Genomic DNA, 20,720 nt, shown 5'->3' with positions numbered 1-20,720 from the left:
TTACTTTTGACTTCTCCAAGTGACTTTTTTTCGGATGCCCCTCTTCTGGTGGTCTCCATTCAGCACTCTGGCATTTTGTTTCGGGCTCATACTCAAAACACCACGTTTCGTCACCAGTAATGATCGTTTCAAGGAAATTTTTAATGAGGTCTCCTAGCAGTGTTCAATTCAATACGTTTTTTGGTCATCGATCAATTGTGGGGAACAAATTGCAAATTCAATTTACGAAGGCCCAAACTCTCGGTCAAAATGTTGTGCACAGTTGATTTTGGAATCCCCAATTCATCTTCAATCAATCTCACGGATGATTTCGGGGATTTCTTTGATGAAATCACGCACTTTTTGGATGTTAACTTCGCTCACTCCAGTTTTTGGATGGCCCAGCTTTTCGTCGTCCTCAAACTTCTCATGACCACCTTGAAATCGCTTAAACCACTTGTAAACTTGAGGATAGGATAAGCATTCATCCATCACCGTATGCTTTTTGAAGCATTTGATGCATTTCGGTAAAACGTTTACCAAGTTTAATGCAAAAAAGTCAATCGCAGCTCTGCTTGAAACTTATTTTTCAACCGTTCGTCAAAACACACTGTCATTCTTGGCACAATAACTCAGCTTCTAATGAAACAAATAAATGTCATAAACAGTTGACACAACACTAATCAAGGTTGCCGCTTTTGACAACAAAAAGATACAACAGGTGGTCCCACTAGTTTCTGCTATTTTTGAAAAGTTCAGTTTCTTTTTGGACAGAGGGTGTAGATGATATAGGAAATAACCTGAAAGGAAATATTCAGTTGTTTGCTGTTGATGCAAAATTATATAGAGTAATAGTTAATCAACACGATGTGGAGAACTTGAAGGATGATTTAAATAGGCTGTTAGTATGGGAAAAAGATAATGGTTGTCAGCTTAATTGGATAAATGTAAAGTTATGCATTCTGGGATAAATAGATTACGAGACACATATCACATTGATGGCACCGTACTCCAGGAAATAGATGAAGCTGGAGATTTAGGAGTGGTGGTAGACAGAGAGTTAAGGTTTAGAGAATATATTGCTAAGGTAGCCCCATAAGATTACTTGGCTATTGAAGACATTAACATATAAAGATAAGGAGGTTGCTATTCCTGTTTATAAAGCCTTGATACACCCACATGTGGATTACTGAGCTCAGGTCTAGTCCCCTGGGTTTCTTGGAGATGAGGAAGCAATGGAGAGGATTCAGAAGTGAGTGACCAAGATGATCACTGGCCTGTTGTTCCCTATGAGGAAAGATTGAGGGTGTGTGGATTGCAGAAGTTGGTTAATAGGAGAAAAAGAAGGGATATGACAGAAACATTTAAGCTGATTAAAGGTTTTATAGGATAGATGCAAGGAAATGTTTCAGCACTTGGCTAGAGGGACCAGAACAAGGGGTCATCCCTGGAAGTTGAATAAAGATGTTGTTAGTAGGGAGTGTGAAGGTGAAGACTAGATATTTTGCTTGGAGAGTTGTGAATGAGTTGAATGGGTTGCCAGAGTCAGTTATGAGTGCTTTTTCTGTTAATGGATTCAAGGAGAGGTATGATAGATTGTGTGGATAGATTAGGTCTCCTGCAATGAGTCTTCGGACTCCATGGAGGTACACATATTGTAATAATAATAATTGGCACTGTGGTAAGCTAAGGATCAGATAATCTAGAGAAACTGTTCTAGGACCAAACATGAGTCTTTTTTTTTTTTTTTTTTCAAGACACTGTTTCAGGTGTTCAATAGACTGGATGGAGGTTTCACAATCTGTTGTCAATATGTTGTCAGATCTCCAAAAGGAACTGTTAGAATTAAATACTACATTACATTAATATATAGTTAGCATGATATTTTAATAATACAGATTTAACAAATGAATATTGGTATAAACTTTATTATGACTAAAACATAAACTATTAAAATTTTTTGTACCTCATTTTGGACCATCCACATTCTTTCTTTTCTCATCATATGCACAATTCCAAATATATCTACACTGTCATGTTTCTTGATATACTGAAGAGCAAAGTCTAATGCAATGAATGTTCCTGAACGACCAACTCCAGCACTGAAAATTAGGAATAAATTTTATTATAATTATGATAAAATTACATATGATTAATACATAAAGAACACAGAAACATAGAGGATATAAAGGACATAGCAACACATTTATGACTTTGGAAAGGGAGTCAGGGATTGGGGGAAAGAGAGAGATATACAAGAAGCTGAGATCTCCCTGTATCCTGATAGGAATGATAGAGTTAATAAGCACATCAGATCAGATGTTCAATCCTCATCTCATCATAGTACATTCATTCTATTACTATATATTTATTTGGTTAGTGAATATATTGAGGATATGCTGACAATTTGGGATGAGACTAAACTAATAATGGAACACATACAGACCACAGTAATAACTTTAACTGAGGATGTACTGTTACTTTCAGTACGAAATATTTGTACCTTTATTTAATTAAAGTTATTAATGTGGTCTATACGTGTTCCATTATTAATTATTATGCGACAGGTACCTCTAAAGATAAGACTAACTGTATTTTTTCTAGAAGATATGATTATGACATTACAATATAATTAAAGCTCATATCTGTTGAAGTATTCCATAGTTAAACTTGAGGAACCAAAGTAAATGAAAAGTGCTACTGAATGACATCAACTAAACCAAAACTAGTCATCAACAATCAAGTATGAATGGGATAGAAATGGATCTGGCAAAAAAAATTATGCAAGCACCATATTTTAATATAACTGGTGTTATTATTAACAAAGAAAATCAAAAACAAATGAGATCTTTTAAATAATAATTTCTGTAATGGATTCTGACTTTTGATTTCTAACAGGTAAGTTTCCAGCACTTACAAGTAAGGATGAATATAAATGAATGTAAAAACAACTACAAGAAATGTGAAACATCACACTGATATATCACCCTGGATAGTGATATCTTCAATTGGGTCTAGACACACAATCTACAGTTTGAAAGGGTATATAATGTATATAAAATGTAAACACCATGTAATCATGGGCTGAGGGTTGTTCAGAATTATTAAAACAAGTCAAGCTGTGAAATGCATGTGTATTAAGATTGTAATGCAGTATTTTCATAAAAAATAAGTAAAATATTTTTGTATAATACCAAGTCTAATTTGGTTTTGAGATTAACATAGCTAGAAAAAAAAAAAGAACTAAATGCAATAAATTATCAGTTACATCAGTAAAAATGTTCTGATTTTCATTAAATCATTACTAACTGGAAGATGAAGAAATAAATGTGCAAAATTTTAAAAAATAAATGGCTGACATTTAGAGTTATTAAGCAATGGACAAAAGTTAGTAGTATCATAAATGAGGCAAATGTTCTAGACACTGAAAAAACAGAGGATAGCATAATATAAAAAAGGAATCACAGATAATAAAGTTAAGCAAAAAAAAAACAAGATAAGGATATCTCAATATTTGGAGTGATGAGAAATGAAAATGTGTGGAAAAAAGATAAATCCACTAATTTAAAAAATAAAAAAAAAGAGAAAAAACAATACAACAAATGTAGTCATGCATATTTCAAATATCAATGACTGAAAAAAAAATTACATAAACTATATTGATGACATTTGACCTGAAATTTTAACGATATGGAGATGTTAAAATTTTGTTTGGGATTATTACAAAATAAGAAGAAAAAAAAAAAATACAGAAATTTCCTAAAACTTAGTTTCATGTAACTTCTGAATATACACAATAATAGAAACAGCAAAGCTTATTAGGTGATGGAGCTACCCCACTGTAGAACCAAAGGCCAAATTTCACTTCATATAGAATTTTATTTTCATTTAAGGGTAGTTAAGAAGACATATCCAGATGTGTAATTTTAGAAAGGATGACAAGATATTTGGATCCAAACTTGATGATCCAAAACACACAATAAGAGAAAGGTGTTGAGAATGAAGAACAATTATGTGAATTTAAAATATGTACATTCACCAGCTGAAAATGAAACATGAACATAATTGGTAAACAAAGAAGGTGATTAATAGAATGGACTATAGATTTTGAATTAAAATTATGAAAACTAAAAATTAAAGAACAAAAAAGAAACAAAAACTAGCAAAGAATATGGTGGTCATTTTGTGGGAAAATGTCATCAGATGGTGAGTAGCTCAAAATGGATAGTTTTGTGTTGTTCACCATCTAATGTGATATTTTAGTTCACATAATTGAGCATCATTTTCAACATCTTTTGCTTATTATACGTTTTGGCTCCAAATATCTTGTCATCCCTAGCTTCCAAAATTACACAAGCAAGTATGTCTTCTTAACTATCCTTTAATATAATTAGCATTTTATATCAGATGTAATTTTGCCTTTGGTTGGAGAATGGGGTAGTGTAAAATTCGATGTAGCTTAGAATTTTACAAGCGCTTTACATCAATTTTTACAGAGGTCTCATCTCAAACATCTGTGTTATAAAAATAAACTTCGTATAAAAAAATTTATATAGTCCGATGAGAGATTAACTTACTCAAAAATCTAGTAAACAAAGAATGGCTAAAATTAGTAACAACAAGAGTAAACTGTGTCACTGGAAACTGTATGTTATTGTTCTAACTAAGTTAACCTACTCAAATGTAGTAAACAAAGAATGTTTAAAACAATAACTGTATGTTATTGTTTTAACTAAGTTCTTTGGAACCCTTTGTTTACAAGCTCTGTGTATGCCCACCTCAAGGTCATTCTTAAAAGGGTCGGTGTGGATCAGACAAGGTTCTGCTGTTCGACAAATCGGATTTTAGAAGTGCACTAGGAGAAGAAAGAAATGGTCCGCTCTAATAACAGATCAAGGAGTCGTGCCGAATTCTTTGGGGGTCTCAACCCTTCGTGCAAGGTCCCAGAGAAGGGGATATAAAAGGGCGTAGAGGAGAACATGGGATATCGGCAGTCGAAAATAGAGGACATGACTATACGGCTAGGGCACGTCAGAAGTTGGAGGGAAGCAGAGAAAAAAATGGAAGCCGATCCCCCCCGAGGCTGTCTAGATCTAGGAATTGGCTATGGAAGATTACTGGAAGCTAATATCTGAGGAACGGACTTCAGTGTCTGGAGAAGAATGCATTGCCATCTGAACAAGACTGCATAAGCTCCACAAGTTGGAACCCCCCCCACCTCATCCGAGCCCATGAGTGCCGGAGATCAGCATTCCAAAACCCTGCCAACAATCCTTGATGAGACCCAGGTGAAGCAAGACACTGTAGAGAGAAATCTAAGGCCTGAGAAGGAAGAAAAGTGCAGAACCTTGAATGAGTGCGCCACCCAGATGACAGAGCATATGTAAGTTAATTCCAATTTTTTGCTACATACTTCTTTTATGTAATCTAGAAGAAATAATTTAGATGGACTGATGAGATATAAGGTACTAGAAATAAGCAGTGTCTATGAAAAAGTTTTGGCTTGTTAGTAAGTGGAATACTCTTGCGTAATAACTTGATATGGCATGTTAACTTCTTTTTGAATAGTGTAGAATTGTTTTTTTCAATAAGCAGAGAAGTAAGAATGAATATTTATGCTGCCTTGTTTGTTTAGAATTGCAAAGGGAAGTTTTTAACGCTAAACTTTAGTGGATAGGTAGAGAGAGTAACCTCCCTATCATTTATCTGATGTAATTTTGTCTTGAGTGTAAATAAATGTGTTTATTATTAGTCAGTAGAGTGCCGCCTGATCTTATGCTTACAATGCACTGTTCCTAAATAAACTCAGACCTGAGAGCGGGAAACAAATAAGGTATTAGAAGCGTAATTTAAATGCATGTGAACCACGACTGTTTATGATAATTTTATTGAAGGAATTTATGCTAGAGAGTGTGAGAAAGAGATCTACCGGCTGTATTACTGAGTCTTATGCTGATATAGGAATACTGGTGGCGCAGTCTGAACAAACAAATTTTCCAGTACTCATAGGCATACGACAAGTAGTGCGAAAGGTGGATAAATTTTGTACGAAAGAGTAAGTCACTAAGGAGACGTAAGATAGAAACAGAATTAGTAGTAATAATAGAGAACAATCAAGAGTTTACAACGGTGTAATAGTCGATGATATAATAAAGTAGTAAATAACATAAAGAGGCAAATATATATAGAAACGTTATAATATGAATATAGAGCCACATTTACAGTAGCTCCATCACCTAATGAGCTTTGCGATTTCTATTATTATTAAAATAAAAAAAAATGTTAAATTACAGTAGAATAGCAAAAACATTACTTTAAAACATTACCTGCAATGTACTGTAATTGGTTTATTATCATTGCTAATTTTTTCTCTGAATGACCTTACAAATTTTACTAATGCTTGTGGAGGATCTGGAACACCAAAATCTGGCCATGTTGTGAAATGGAAATGATGAACCAGTCTGGTATGATCTCCCTTGATTAAAATAATAAAAAAAAAAGAATGATCATTAACAAATATTTATAATATATTAATGTTAATTCATAAATTTATGATAGTTAATAACAAACAGCTTAAATACAATACTTAAACACACAATATATTTCAGTTTGTCCTTTTCGGTTTGTCTTCTTGAATTAGTGTTTTCTTTTACTACAATGCTTGAAAAGGAATTCATTTTTATTTATGGTGATCCCATATGAAAGAAGTTAAAAAAATCTACAGTATATTCATACTGTGGATGGCAGAAAGTTAAGGAGAAAGAAGAAAAACTTGTTCACATTGAATTGGAGACCTATAGGTTGTAATAATCCTTAGGAAACATAAACAGGAGGACCATTCCACAGAGCAGTAGAAAGAATGAATGAAGAGGAAGAGAAATTTATTATTATTAACAACAATATTATTATCAACAAGAACAAACAATGCATTATTACCAAATATGGCAGACTAAACCACAACGAAGAAACACAGTTTGAAATCAATCAGCAATATACAAAGTCAGCTACATTGACAACCTGTCAGGCCATACTCGACAGATGGAGAATTGTCTCTGCTTAGCAACAGTCCAAATTTCAATACAACTTGAACAGCTGTTAAATCCATATTGAAAAAGGTTTAAGATCTCTCAAACATTGTTAGCAAAATAAGTCAAGACTCGAGAAATATATTATAAACTATGTCTAAAACAAAAAGGGTTACTAAGATAAAATGGTCAGAAAATCCAATTTTTGTAGTTGACTAATATAAATAGTAGTCAACTACAAATCCTACAAAAAGGATCAGAAACAAAAATACAGAATTCACTGAAAGAGATTGCTCCATGGTCATCTGAGGTGGCAAAAAAATTGATCATATGATATTCTCACCTTCTAAGAATCTATGGACTCCAAAAAATCCACAAAAATAGCACACCACCTAACAGACCAGTTTTGGAAGATACTAATAGTCCAATGAATTATCTAGCCATCAACACTCAAGAAATCTGTAGGCCTTTACTTCATTGAAAATCCTCAGTAATGTAAGAACGAAATTAAAGAATATGCTCTTCATAACTAGAGATAACTTGATAACTCTTAGTTAGTTTGACATCATTGCCCTCTTTATGAATGTCCCCAAGGCAAGTTAAAGTGTTTCCAGAAATATGTTAAATTAGAACAGTGCAATGTTCAAGTAACTTTCATGTAGAGTATATAGGTAAATACTCCTGAAGATAACTTGATATAAAAAGTCAAAATGCAGAGGATATAATTTTAATTAAAGTTAATTAACACAAAATGATAGTTGCGTCCATAAATCTAAGAGGGTGGTATGAAAAGTTCTCGGCCTTGACCATAGATGGCAACACTATCGGCAAGAGATTTTTTTTTTCTAAGTTGGTACATCTGTTATAAGCATTCTTGTGAAATTGCAAGTCATTCTATCAAGTAATTTGTTTTATACAGCTGTCTGAAGTAAAAGTGTTGTCTATATCCCTTGACATGGATAAAATTGAGTATCATGAAGTTATAAAATTCTTTGTAATTCAAAAGAAATTCATTCAAAGTTCATAAAAGTTTATGGGCACTCTTCTCCTTTGTTTTTGACAATTAAGAAATGGGCTGCCGAGTTTAAATATAGATGTATCAGCCTTGAAGATGATCCACATGAAGGATGTCCAAAAGGTTTTTTAAATAAAATAAAATAAAATGTCCAAAAAGTGTAACAACACCAGAAATCATTGATCAAGGGCACTATATGGTATTGGATGACTGGCGTGTCAAAGTGTGTGAAATTGCTGAGACTATAGGCATTTCAAAAGAGCATGTATATATTTTGCATGAAGAATTGCAAATGAAAAAACATTGCACAAGATGGGTGCATGCGCTTGCTCACAGCAGATCAAAAACACACTCGCATGAAAATCTCTGAGAGTGTTGGAGCATTTTAACAAAAATAAAACTGATTTTGTGTGTTGATTTATTACTATGGATGAGATTTGGATTCATCATTACACACCAGAATCCAAACAGCAGTCAAAACAGTCGATAGAAGCTGGTTGTTCAGTGCCAAAGAAGACAAAGTCGGTTCCATTAGCAGGAAAGGTTGTGTAATTGGTGTTTCGGGATGCTAAAGGCATTTTGTTTATTAATTATCTTGAAAAGGGTAAAACAATAACCGAGAATATTATTTCGATCTTTTAACCAGACTAGACGAAAAAATTTGTGAGAAAAGACCCGGTTTGAAGAAGAAAAAAATCATCTTTCATCAGGACAATGCACCAGCCCACAAAGGTGTTTTGGCAATGGGCAAATTAAGGGATCTGCACTATGAATTATTGGAACATCCATCCTATTCCCCAGATTTGGCTCTCTCTGACTTCTATCTCTTCTCAAAACTAAAAGTCTTTCTCGCTGGTCAGCATTTTTCTTCGAATCAAGAGGTGATATTGCAGCTGTAGAGGAGTATTTTGAGAACCACTACAGGGATGGGATAATGGCACTGGAGCATCACTGGAATAAATGTAAATGTAAGGGAGATTATGTTGAAAAATAAAAATAGTTTTGAAATTATAAATTCGTTTTTTCATTGTTAGGCCGAGAACTTTTCAGACCTCACACAGCATTGTATCCAGTCTTTGGGGAGCATTTCAAAGTAATGGATGTGTTCCAGATGTTTGCCAAGAGAATTTAATTTCATTCTACCATGACAGATATTTGGTTATAACAGCAAAACATAATCAATGCATCACAGAAGGTCAGCTTGCAAGTCAACTCCATTCAATATCTCAACAAACTGTGGCAAGATGTCTGCAACAAGTAGGCCAATATTCCCCAAAAGTCTGCAGTCTGTGCCCTTTTATCCACAGCTCATTACACATTTTCAGAGGTGCTATATTACTTTTTACACAAAAACAAAGGCATGGGTAACAGTATTCATTTGCTAAAAAGACCAAATATTTTGGCCTGAAACTTACAGATTATCTATGGTCTATGAACATCTAACGGAAGCCGTGCCTTTTGGTCCCTTGCCAAAGCAATTGGCCGTAACTTTTGCCCTACACTATTCCCACCTCTATCGTACCCAGATGGCTCATTTGCAACATCACCCATAGAAAAACCTAATCTCCTGGGATCACACTTTGCCTCCAATGCACACATAACTGACAATGGCAAATGCCCTCCAGTCATTCCAACTGCCCAACATACAATGCCCCCTATATCCTTTTGCCAAAAAGACATCACAAACCTGCTGTCCAAATAAGACACAAAAAAGTCTCCTGGCCCAGATGAAATTCTTCCAATTATTCTGAAGGTCTGTGCATCTGAACTAACTCCTATCCTATGTCACCTGTACAAATTCTCTTACTCCACTGGTATATATCCCTCAACTCTCAAATCCTAATCTACCTTGAAGGTACCCGGCTATTAAGCGATCACCAGTAAGGATTCCGCCAAAGCCGTTCAACAGGAGATCTACTCTCATACATCACCCATCACTGGACAAGTGCTACGGAGAAATTCGGCGAATCCCAAGTAGTTGCACTTGATATCTCCAAAGCCTTTGACTGAGTCTGGCACAAAGGCTTACTAAGCAAATTCCCATCATTTGGAATGCCTAAAGACTTCTGCAGATGGATTGCCAGCTTCCAGTCTGGACGCACACTATGTGTGATGGTAGACGGCTCCCTATCCTCTCACCATCCAATTAATGACGGGGTCCCTCAAGGCTCAGTTCTCTCACCGACCCTTTTCTTTCTATATATCAATGACCTACTTCAGTTGATCTCTAACCCCAATACACAGTTTTGCAGATGACAGCACACTACATTCCTCCCTTTCATTTGACAAACCCCTACCCTACACAACTCACTCTAACCCACAGAACATCAACCACCACTGCCCTTAATTCCGACCTCCAAGCCATCCTCCGATGGGGCTCAAAATTCGTCAATTTTGTCAATTTCAATGCTAGTAAAAACCAGTTCTGTCTTATTTCTCACAAAAAAGAACCATTTTCCCCAGCATTGTTTTCAATAACACTCAAATTCACAGACAAGACGAAATTTCACTTCTCGGAATTACCTTGACATCAAGCCTCTCCTGGCATAAACACATCACAACCATTGCATCCTCAGCTTCCAAAAAACTAGGTTTTCTCTTTTGCTCAAGACGCTACTTCACCTCTAAACAGCTGTTAACACTATAGAAGTCAAAAATCCACCCAGCTCTTGAATACTGCTCTCACAACTGGAGTGGGACTCCAAAAAGCTCCCTCAAAATGCTTGACTCAATACAGAGGAGAGCATTTAGACTAATAAATGACCCATCCCTCACCAACTCGCTGCCCCCACTTTCGCATAGATGCTTGGTCTCCGCAATATGTATATTCCATAAATACTTTCACGGGAAAGGTTCATCTGAAACAGCATCAATAATTCCCCCACCCTGTACCAAGCCCATAGGAACATGTACAACTGCCGCCCAACATGTTTTTACAGTACACTTCAAAACTCACAGAACAAGTTTCTTCTCCTCCTCATTCATCCCTGCTACTGCAGTACTGTGGAACAGTCTTCCCCCTGACGTATTTCCCAAGGAAATACAGGCATTCAAATCAAATGTAAACAAGTTTCTCCTTTCACAACCCATCACCCATATACGGTACTAACGTACTATAGGTTGACCAGCCAACCTCCTGCATATGGGCCCAACATTAAAAAAAATAAATAAAATAAAAAAAGGTGGCAGTGACAATTGATTACAAGGAAGAATGCAAAAATGGATTGATTTGAAACAGAAGAGTTATGTGATGTTATACTCACCACAATGTATTGTTATAACTGAGGAAACATAAGTTAATCATAAGTGGAAAAAAAAAATAATGATGTGTTATTCTAATAAGACTTTTCAATATTTTTGATAAAGATAGGCAAACATTCCAATTCAAGTTATGGCAATGAAGCAAGCCCTCAGCACTCTCTTTAAACATTCAAATTGTACTGACAGCAATGTAGTAGGTGTGTTTCAGATCCAAGAATATTGTGGTCTGTGTCTATTCCATTTTGAACAAAGCCAGATATATCAGATTTCCAGTTGCAAATATATGGTTGGTGTTCTTGTATTCTCTTTTCTACTGAGCATCCGGCTTGTCCGAAGATGGAGTCATAAGGAATTTCGTATACACCAGGATGAGACATCGTTGAATATTTATCTTTTGAAGAGTGTAAACATACTGACAATTTAGTGATAGGTATAATAGTAAGTCACTAAACTGTATTTCTTCAAAATTTTGGAAATCGGTTCTGAAACACCTAAAATGTATGGGATTGGAACTTGATGTACTGTTTCCTTCTTATTTTGGTTAGATTTGTAGGAGTCAAACAAATGCTGTGTAGTCATTTCTGAGAAGTCATTTAATTTCATACATCATTTGATATTTACTCGAATCGAAACAACTGCCTATCTTTATCTAAAATATGGAAAAGTCTTATTAGAATAACACATCATTAAATTATTACATTGAAAATTTATATATGGATTTATATATGGAAAAGCCTTATTAGAATAATACATCATTAAATTATTATATGGGATGCTTAAGGGTCAAAGCTGTATAACTGAGAGGAGACCTCCACATAGCCTTTAAAGGAATGCGGAGAACCGACCAGGACTTCTGACCTAATGTCCAATCCTCACCTTCTCGTGGTGTACCCTGTTGGGTATCTACCTGGATACTGAACGAACGAGGATGGGCTGGCAATTTGGGATTTAGCCAACCAAATTGTATTCTTATTGGCTTAAACCAAAATATAAAATGATGGTACAACATGACAGAATTTCATGTTGGATGGGGGAGTCGCCTGGTTAAACAACGCCCCCGCTGTTTTTATCAGAGAACCAGGGCAAACAGCAAAAAGTCAGCTACTGGAACAAATCTGAAAGCACACCCAAACTCAACATCACCAGAGTTAAAGATCAGCACTATCAACATAAGAAGCCTGAATGGCAAAGAAATGGAGCTAGACGAGGAATTAGATAAGTACCAGATCGACAAAATAGGGGTGACTGAAACAAAAAAGACAAAAACCGGTGAGATCTAAGCAATAAATACAAAATGTTAATGACAATCAAGGAAAAGAAGGGATAGCTATAGTATTCAACACTAAATACGAGGCTAATCTTCTTGAATGGCAGTCAGTCTGAAGTAGAGTAATGTGGGCAAATATGAGAATGGGGAACTGGACAATGAGACTTATTTGTGCCTATAGTCCCACAGAAGGCTCTACTAAAGTAGAAGTGGAGGAATTTTTTGAGGTTCCAGAGAAAGCTACTGACACAATGAAAAAGGAAAAGTTGCTCCTTGCTGGGGATCTAAATAGCAGAGAAGGAAATGACTGTCAGACATACAAAAATGTTTTGAGAAAATTCGGAGAAAAGAGCAAAGCTAATAATAATGGCAAATACCTGTTGGATTTCTGCTAAGAACATGGACTGGTTATTACTAACACCATGTTCCAACATAAAAATGTGCACAAATTTACATGGAGAGAAGAGGCAAGAAATAAGAAAAGTCTCATTGATTGTGTTATTGTTGATAGTGATGTTTTCTCACTGGTGCAGAACACCAGAGGGTACAGAGGATTTGAAATTGGAAGTGATCACTATTTAGTCTTGAGCAGGATAAAATTGAATTTCATATTGAAAAGAAGAACATGTAAGAAAGTTTTGAAGCGAATAAAAGTTGAGCAGCTCGCAGATGTCAACTGTAGACTAAAATACACAAAGATTATTGAAAAAAAAAAAGAAAGACTTTGAGAACAAGAACCAAACCTTGGAGATTCAGTGGCAAACCTTGAAGAAAACCCTGATTGATTCAGCCAGAGAGGCATGTGGTGAGGTTGTCTGCAAGGATAGAAAAATCAGAACTCCATGATGGACACAGGAAGTTAAATAGGCAATGAAGGAAAAGAAGAAAGCATATCAAAAGCTGCTGGCAAATAAGTCAGCTTGTGCTCTTAGAGAATACAGAGACAAATGTAAGAAAGCTAAACACTATGTAAAACTAGCTAAACAAAAGTCATGGGAGGACTTTGGCAGGAATATAGAAAAATAAATATCAGAAAGGTGGCAAAATATTCTGGAGGTTGTTGAAAAAGCTCAGAAATGGAGGAAAGAGTGCTGTAAAAGGAGTTAGAGATGATAAAGGTTACATGAAAATAGGAGAAAAAGATATCCTTGAAGTATGAAGTAATTACTTCGAAAAATTGCTAAATGAAACAAGCAGTGATAGCACAGTGGTAAAAAACACTGCATACAGTGTTTATGTAATACATATCCATACTTGAAGTAGAAAAAGCCATCAAACGCTTGAAATGTAGAAAGGCAGCAGGAGTCGATGATATTCGACCAGAAATGCTGAAGTATGGTGGTATAAAACTCTTACAGTGGCTGCACTGCATAGTTCAGAAGGCCTCGACAGAGGGACGAATTCCTGATGATTGGAGTAGAGCTCTAATAGTACCCATATATAAAAAGCAAAATAAAACTGAATGTAAGAATTACAGAGCATTTCCCTACTGAATGTTCTTGCAAGATTTATGCCTGAATACTTGAGAAACGGTTGAGAAGAATTGTGGAAGAAAAGCTTGGTGAAGAACAAGCTGGATTCAGGCCAAATAGAGGCTGTCACTATCAGATCTTCACTTTACGACAAATAGTGGAGAAATCATGGGAATATAACAAAGATCTGTATTTAATTTTTGTTGATATGGAAAAGGCATATGACAAGGTGCCAAGAGAGAAGCTATTCAATATACTATGTTATATGGTGTCAATGGGACATTATATCAAGCAATACTTAGTCTTTATTTGCGCTGCAAGTCAGCAGTTAGAATTGAAGGAAGTACAGGAAGATGGTTTAATGTTAAATCTGGTGTGAGATAAGGATGTACATTATCTATATGGATCACATTATGAAGGAAAGTGGTATTACACATGATATCAGAATTGGAGATGTTAATGTCAGCTCTTTGCTTTATGCGGACGATGTTATACTTCTAAATAAATTCGCTACAAATTTGCAAGATTTTACTCTGACTAAATTGAATAACTGTTGTAATAGATATGGTATGAAAGCCAACAATAAAAAGACAAAGACAATGAAAATAGGTAGAATCGTTGAAAATGTCAACTGTGTTTTGAATGGGGAACCTGTGGAACAAGTAAAACATTTCAGCTACTTAGGCACGAATTTTAGTGCCTGGTAAATTAAATATGGAAATATTTAATTTCCATATTTAATTAGACAACAGAATCAACAAGGCTGGTATGGTAGGAAGTCAACTGAATAAATTCATATGGAATAAGAGAGAAATTAGTCAGAACACTAAATTAGCTGTATACAAGACAGTGTTCAAACCAGTTTTAAGTTATGGATCTGAGAGCTGTGTCAGAAGTAAAACACTTGACCAAAGACTAGAGACCGCAGATATGAGATTCCTGAGAAAGATTAGGGGCGTGAACAGATGGCATCAATGGCAATATCACATTAAAAATGAGGATATTAGGAAAGAACTCGACATTGTCAGCATCTAGGAATCCGTTAGCAGAGCTAATCTCAGGTGGTATGGTCACTTGAACAGAATGGGCGAGGAAAAATTAGCAAAACAAGTGTTCTCTGCCAGGTTGGCAGGAAACCAACCCAGAGGAAGACCAAGATATAGGTGGATTGATACGGTACAAAGTGCCTTAGACGATAGAAATATAAGATCTGATAATGTTGGAGTCTTGACAAGTAGCAGACTGATTTGGAGGAAAATTGTAGATAGGAAGTTAGTAATGATGTAAATTTTTCATGTAGTACTATCATATCCTGTACACCCCTTGAGGGTACATGTCAAGAATATGATGATGATGATGAATTATTATATTTAATTATTTCTTTCTTTCTTTTTTTTTTGCAGTTATGATTAATCTAGTTTCCTCAGTTATAGCATTACACTGTTGTAAGTATAACACCTATGGCTCTTTCTATTTCAAATACAAGGTAGAATGTAAACAATGGTCACTGTCACCAAAGATGGTCTGTAAGTTTCAGAATGAAATATCTAGCTTTTTTAACAAAAAAATACTTTTACCCATGCCTTGTGTTTTTGTGTAAATAAGTAGTATAACTATTTATTAAAAGAAAGAGCCATAAGGCTTCATTGTGGTAATGTAAAATTACATAGGCAAAGTGGATATTAGATATAACATTATTTCAAAGCTGAACGTTTGTAGAACCTATGAAAGTTTTGTAAGTTGACCTGAGAGCTTACGAGAATACAAGCCTCGGCATTCCAGAGTTGCCTTAGTTGGATCTAGTATCCACTGTGCCTATGTAATTTTACATCGCACAAAATGAAGACTTATGGGCTCTTTCTTTTAGTAATTACTTTTATATACTGACCGAGAGTTAATTTATGAAAAATATTTCTCTGACATTTCAATTTCCTTAAGAAACCTTAAGAGAGTAAAAACTCTCTTAAGGTTTCTCCCTGGTCTCTGAAGAGAATCAACCAGTTCAAAGCAGTTGTGATGGTCAGTGAAACCTTAAAAAATGCACTCATGAAAGATGAATATATGGATGCTTGGGCAGCACTCATGTCTTTTAAGCAGTGCAAGCAAAGGCAACTCGGGGATGCTGAGGACTGTATTCTCCTAAGCTCTCGGGTCAACTTACAAAACTTTCATAGGTTCTACAAACATCAGGTTTGAAATAATGTTGGATCTATTATCCAATTTGACTCTCTAATATAAATATGGCACAAATTTCTCTCAAAAAAAGAATTTCAGTGGTGTTGTGTCCATAAAAATTGTACAGGACACCTGATGGACTAATGTACTATTTACAGATGAGTCATTTTAGTCTCCCCTCTGATTGTGGACAAAACTTTGATCTGGCATGAAAGTGGTAATGCTTATCATTAAGGGAATGTTCTTGAAAGAGATAGATACAATAGTGCTGAGGTCATCGTGTGTGTGTGTGTGTGGAGGCATTATGCTTAATGGAAGCACTGAGCTACGCTACAAATGCTGGAAAAAGGAACTATAACTGGTGAATGATATTGTAACAAATTTCTTCAATGTGATGTTTGATTGTTCCATGGTGTTGTAGGCAGGCAAAGTATTCATTTTTGTGGATGACAATGCCACATCGCACCATACACGAGCAGTGGAGATACTTCTGAAGACCGAGGGTATTAATCAAATTGAGTAGCCAGAATGCTCCTCAGATCTCAAATTCTCCTGCTCGAAATTCCCAACCAGAAAACAAGCATGGTCTTATCCTTGATTTGTAGGAGGAACGGGTCAGTTTGTCTCAAAAAACTCCTGATTCACTTTGTGCTAAGCATGGTACAATGTTCAGGGTGGACATATTCCATACTGAAATATTTCTCTGCATAGTTTTCTGTAAGCACCATACATTAATTCCTTAACTATGTCTTTGGGAAATTTCTAACTTTTGTCAAAAACATAGAGAAATTTAATTTGTACAAAATTTAAAACAATTTTTTTTGTGTAATATAATTTATTAGTATTTATTTATTATACAGGGAGCAGTTTACTTTACATTAAGTTATCTTTTGTATACTATAGCGCTCCACTTACAGATGTGTATAACATCATGTATTATAGCAAGAAATAACACATACACTGATTTCCTGTTTCAATCTTTATTAAGATCTGTCTCATCAGTGGAACCAAGTCAAGATTGTTCTTTTCTTTTTCTTTGTTTCATTTTTTTAAAATCATATTTCTTTTCTTGTGACAATCAAAGTACTGTGAAGTACAAATCCATGTGACACAAAAGCAAAAAACTTTGACCCAGTGAATGGACTTTCATTAAATGCACCACCTGACAGAACTCTCATGAGACATTTTCAGGCACAAAAACGGCATTACTTGCATTATCCTTCAGATTTGGTCTGAAAGACCTTTCACTTCACCTCCTAAAACTGAAAGGTGCCTTGAAGTAACAAGTAAAAAGATATGTTAGTAGTGGAGCGATTCAAAATATAGTCATTCAGACAATGAGAGTAATTAGAAAAAACATTAACATCATTATTCAAACGATGACTTCTATACTCCTCTTTAGTGTAAAGTTTCCTATCAAAGTGGTTATTTTGAACATAAAAAAAAATTTTAAAAAATCAGCTAACGCCTTTTTATTCCTGTATATATAGGGATAGGTGAGGCCGTTTTTAGCCCTATCTAACTTATTCTAACCATTATATATTCTATATATCTAACCTATCTATTTTGAACATGGTAAGACTAATTAGAATGTGTCAATAAAAGTAAGTTTGCTATCCTTTTTTATTTATTTTTTTTTTCAGTAATAAAACTTTACCTATTAAAAACTATGAGTGTCACAGAAGATTATCTTTTATTGTCTCACAAATGATCAGAAGCCTTTGTGATGTCTCTCTAATTATAAGAAAAATTATTTAAACTGCTTTCCAACCAAAAAAGTAATTTAAATTCTCATAGAGATTATGTGAATAAGCATGACAGTGGTATTTCATTAACATTTAAGCAATTATTTTGTTTAATATTCAGAACAAGATCTAGGCATGGAAGATATGTGCCACAACAGCATTTTATTAAGCTGATTTGTTCATTATTTGATCAGTAAGTTATCAATATAAGTATTTAAATATGAGTGCCATGATTGTACAAATAAGATTTACTTACCCTAGATACTTTAAATTCAGAAACTGTCCAGTCTAAATACTTTGATTCATTCAATACAGTAACCTCAATATCTCCATAATAAGCAGGCTGTGTATCATACGACCAATAATGGTCACATTTCTCTCGCCCCTTCTCAATACAACGAGTTAGCATAACTATAGCTCTGCAATTCTGCTCCCATATCATTCTCCAGAAGTCATCTGTTGTGCTATGTAGAGGTCCCTGAGTGACAATAAACTCCCTTGGTGAATTATAACCCTAAAAAGAAAATAAATATTTTTGAAAAAAAAAAATACAAAAAGTCTAAGAAATGTTGAAGCACAAAATTTCTGGTATATCATCCCAGATATGATAGTTAAACACAAGATTTCCTGACTAGTTTATGATCACCAACACTCTTCCAAAGTGGTCTGATCTTTGTCCTAACTTGCATAAATCCACCTGTATGGACTGGGCTCGTTTTTCTGTCACTTTTGATCCAAATACATATTTTGCTACTCTTTCATCTTCCATTCATTCTCTTGGTGAACCCACCATCTTATAATAAATTTAGTTTAATCCTTTATTCAAGTGTAAGCAAACAAGTTTATGCCTGAAGTATCAACTTCCACCACCATCTTAGATATTAATAATGCAAAGTTTTATCCTAATATCTTCATTTTTATGAAGTTTTGCCATTGCTTTTCCAAAAACAATAAAGAATAAAAAGAGATCCATATTTCATGATTTCTCTTAAGGTAAAAATTTGTCTTGTTAATCCTTATTTGTTCTCTTGAACAATTTTGTCTTTCATACTTTTTCGTGTTCTTTTCTCAAGTATACTTACAAAATATTTCTTAGAGTACTTAGTAAGGAAATACTTCTGTAATTCTGACATTCAGCTCAATTTCCATTTATATAAATTAAAAATGAAACTCAAATAATAAAGCTGCTTAGTCATGGTGGCCAATCAGATAAGCATGTCCACTCTTCAACTAACAGACCATGTATGGATTTGAATCTTACCGTGGGCATGGATATTTGTAAACAGCATTAAGTGGTAAATGAATTTCAGGAATTAGTGTGAAATCACCACTCTTCTTATTGGGGGCCTGAAGATTCAAAAAGCTCTTTCATGTCCACTTGGTATCTAGAACACAGTATTTCCAAATTATTTAACTCTTAGTCTATCCACAGAATACTAATACTAATGTACTAAATTTACACCCTTTTGTGGGTGGGATGCACATTAAAAAAAAATAATAAAAAAAAAACAGATGATTACAAGTCTTATTGCAATGCAATGAAAGCACTGCTCTAGTCATCTGGGATTTGACCATTTCATCAAGCTTTTTGGATCTTTAGAGTAGCCAAACAAAATATAGGAGGCCAATATATAAATTTACCTTGTACAACCATTCTATACCACACACACACACACACACACACCTTACCTCACATGATGCCTTCCACATTAATTCACCTAGGAAATATATTTTTGGTCTGTTAATAACATGCATCTCTGACAGTTTTATGGAAGGAAAACTCCTTGACTCCTAGACATGATTCAAACTCAGATATTTCCAACAAAAGGGTATCATCATTATTGATTAAGCTGTGGAAGTCTTAGATCTAGTATTCCAACTGCAGCTACAACTTTCACACATATCATTTCTGATGGTTTCTAGATGATAATCCTAATCCATAATAATAACCCCACCACATGATATCAAAAAGGATTTCTTCAAGAATGCAACTGCAAAGTTGCCAGAACCAATCTTAGGCCCTTTTCTCAATTACATCTGTTATTTATTCTTTAAACAGTCTTCCTTACTGTTTTCTATTCCATGTCTCAAAACCATAAGTCAGGATGGCAGAATGTTACTCTTAAAAAGTTTTGCGTTTGTTTATTGTATTACTGGTTTTATTGTGTGTGCCAAGTGGGATCCTTGTCTAAAGTAGTGTAAGTGTCAGTATCTTCTAGAAGGCTATGCACAAACCAGGTTGCCCTTATTCTGCATCTCTATTTGTGTCTGTAATTGCACATTTAACAGAACTGCAGTTCTGATTTTTCTCACCATTTGTAGCATTACTACCTGCTTTAAATGTGGTGCAGGTAGCAGTAGGACTTGACTTGTTCTGTGTAATCTGTTTGTTTCAGAGTTTATTTCAATGCCAGCTTTATAGTTATCAATATAAATTTGTCACATCGGAGCAAACATAAATATATTGAAGGCTTTGCCATTGAAATTTATTTATCCTTTCACCTCCATTTTTCTTAGTATGCTTTTGAGGATACTTTTGGAGAGATTTTGAAAAAAAAATTACATCCCTATGTCAGACTATTCAACTTGTGTTAATCGTGATGAATTCCTAAAGAAAGTGATTTAAGAAGTTCCCTTACTACTGGTATTTTAATCAGTGAATGGATGCAATTCTACACTATTTGATTAATACCCGTAGGAATATACACTACGATTTTTGATCAACTGGTTGACATGTCTATAGTGAGTTCTATAGTAGTGGAGAAACCTTTTCAGAACTCC

General features: G+C 34.8%; 1 protein-coding gene across 1 annotated transcript in view; it reads right to left on the bottom strand.

Moving 5' to 3' along the window:
• Positions 1-20,720, bottom strand: part of LOC150097850 (tyrosine-protein phosphatase 10D-like) — a 501,687-nt gene that overhangs the window by 24,044 nt on the left and 456,923 nt on the right. The window contains exons 24-26 of the mRNA XM_090406609.1: positions 18,196-18,453; positions 6,306-6,454; positions 1,946-2,081 (exon numbers count right to left, since the gene is read on the bottom strand). Of these exons, the coding sequence (XP_090262735.1) occupies positions 1,946-2,081; positions 6,306-6,454; positions 18,196-18,453 (543 nt within the window). The remainder of the gene's footprint in view (positions 1-1,945; positions 2,082-6,305; positions 6,455-18,195; positions 18,454-20,720) is intronic.

The sequence above is a fragment of the Typopeltis vanoorti genome, chromosome 16 (assembly GCF_054136105.1).
Source record: "Typopeltis vanoorti isolate ZY-2024b chromosome 16, IOZ_Tvanoo_1.0, whole genome shotgun sequence".
Lineage (NCBI taxonomy): Eukaryota > Metazoa > Arthropoda > Arachnida > Uropygi > Thelyphonidae > Typopeltis > Typopeltis vanoorti.
This window is presented reverse-complemented; position numbering and strand designations above follow the sequence as displayed.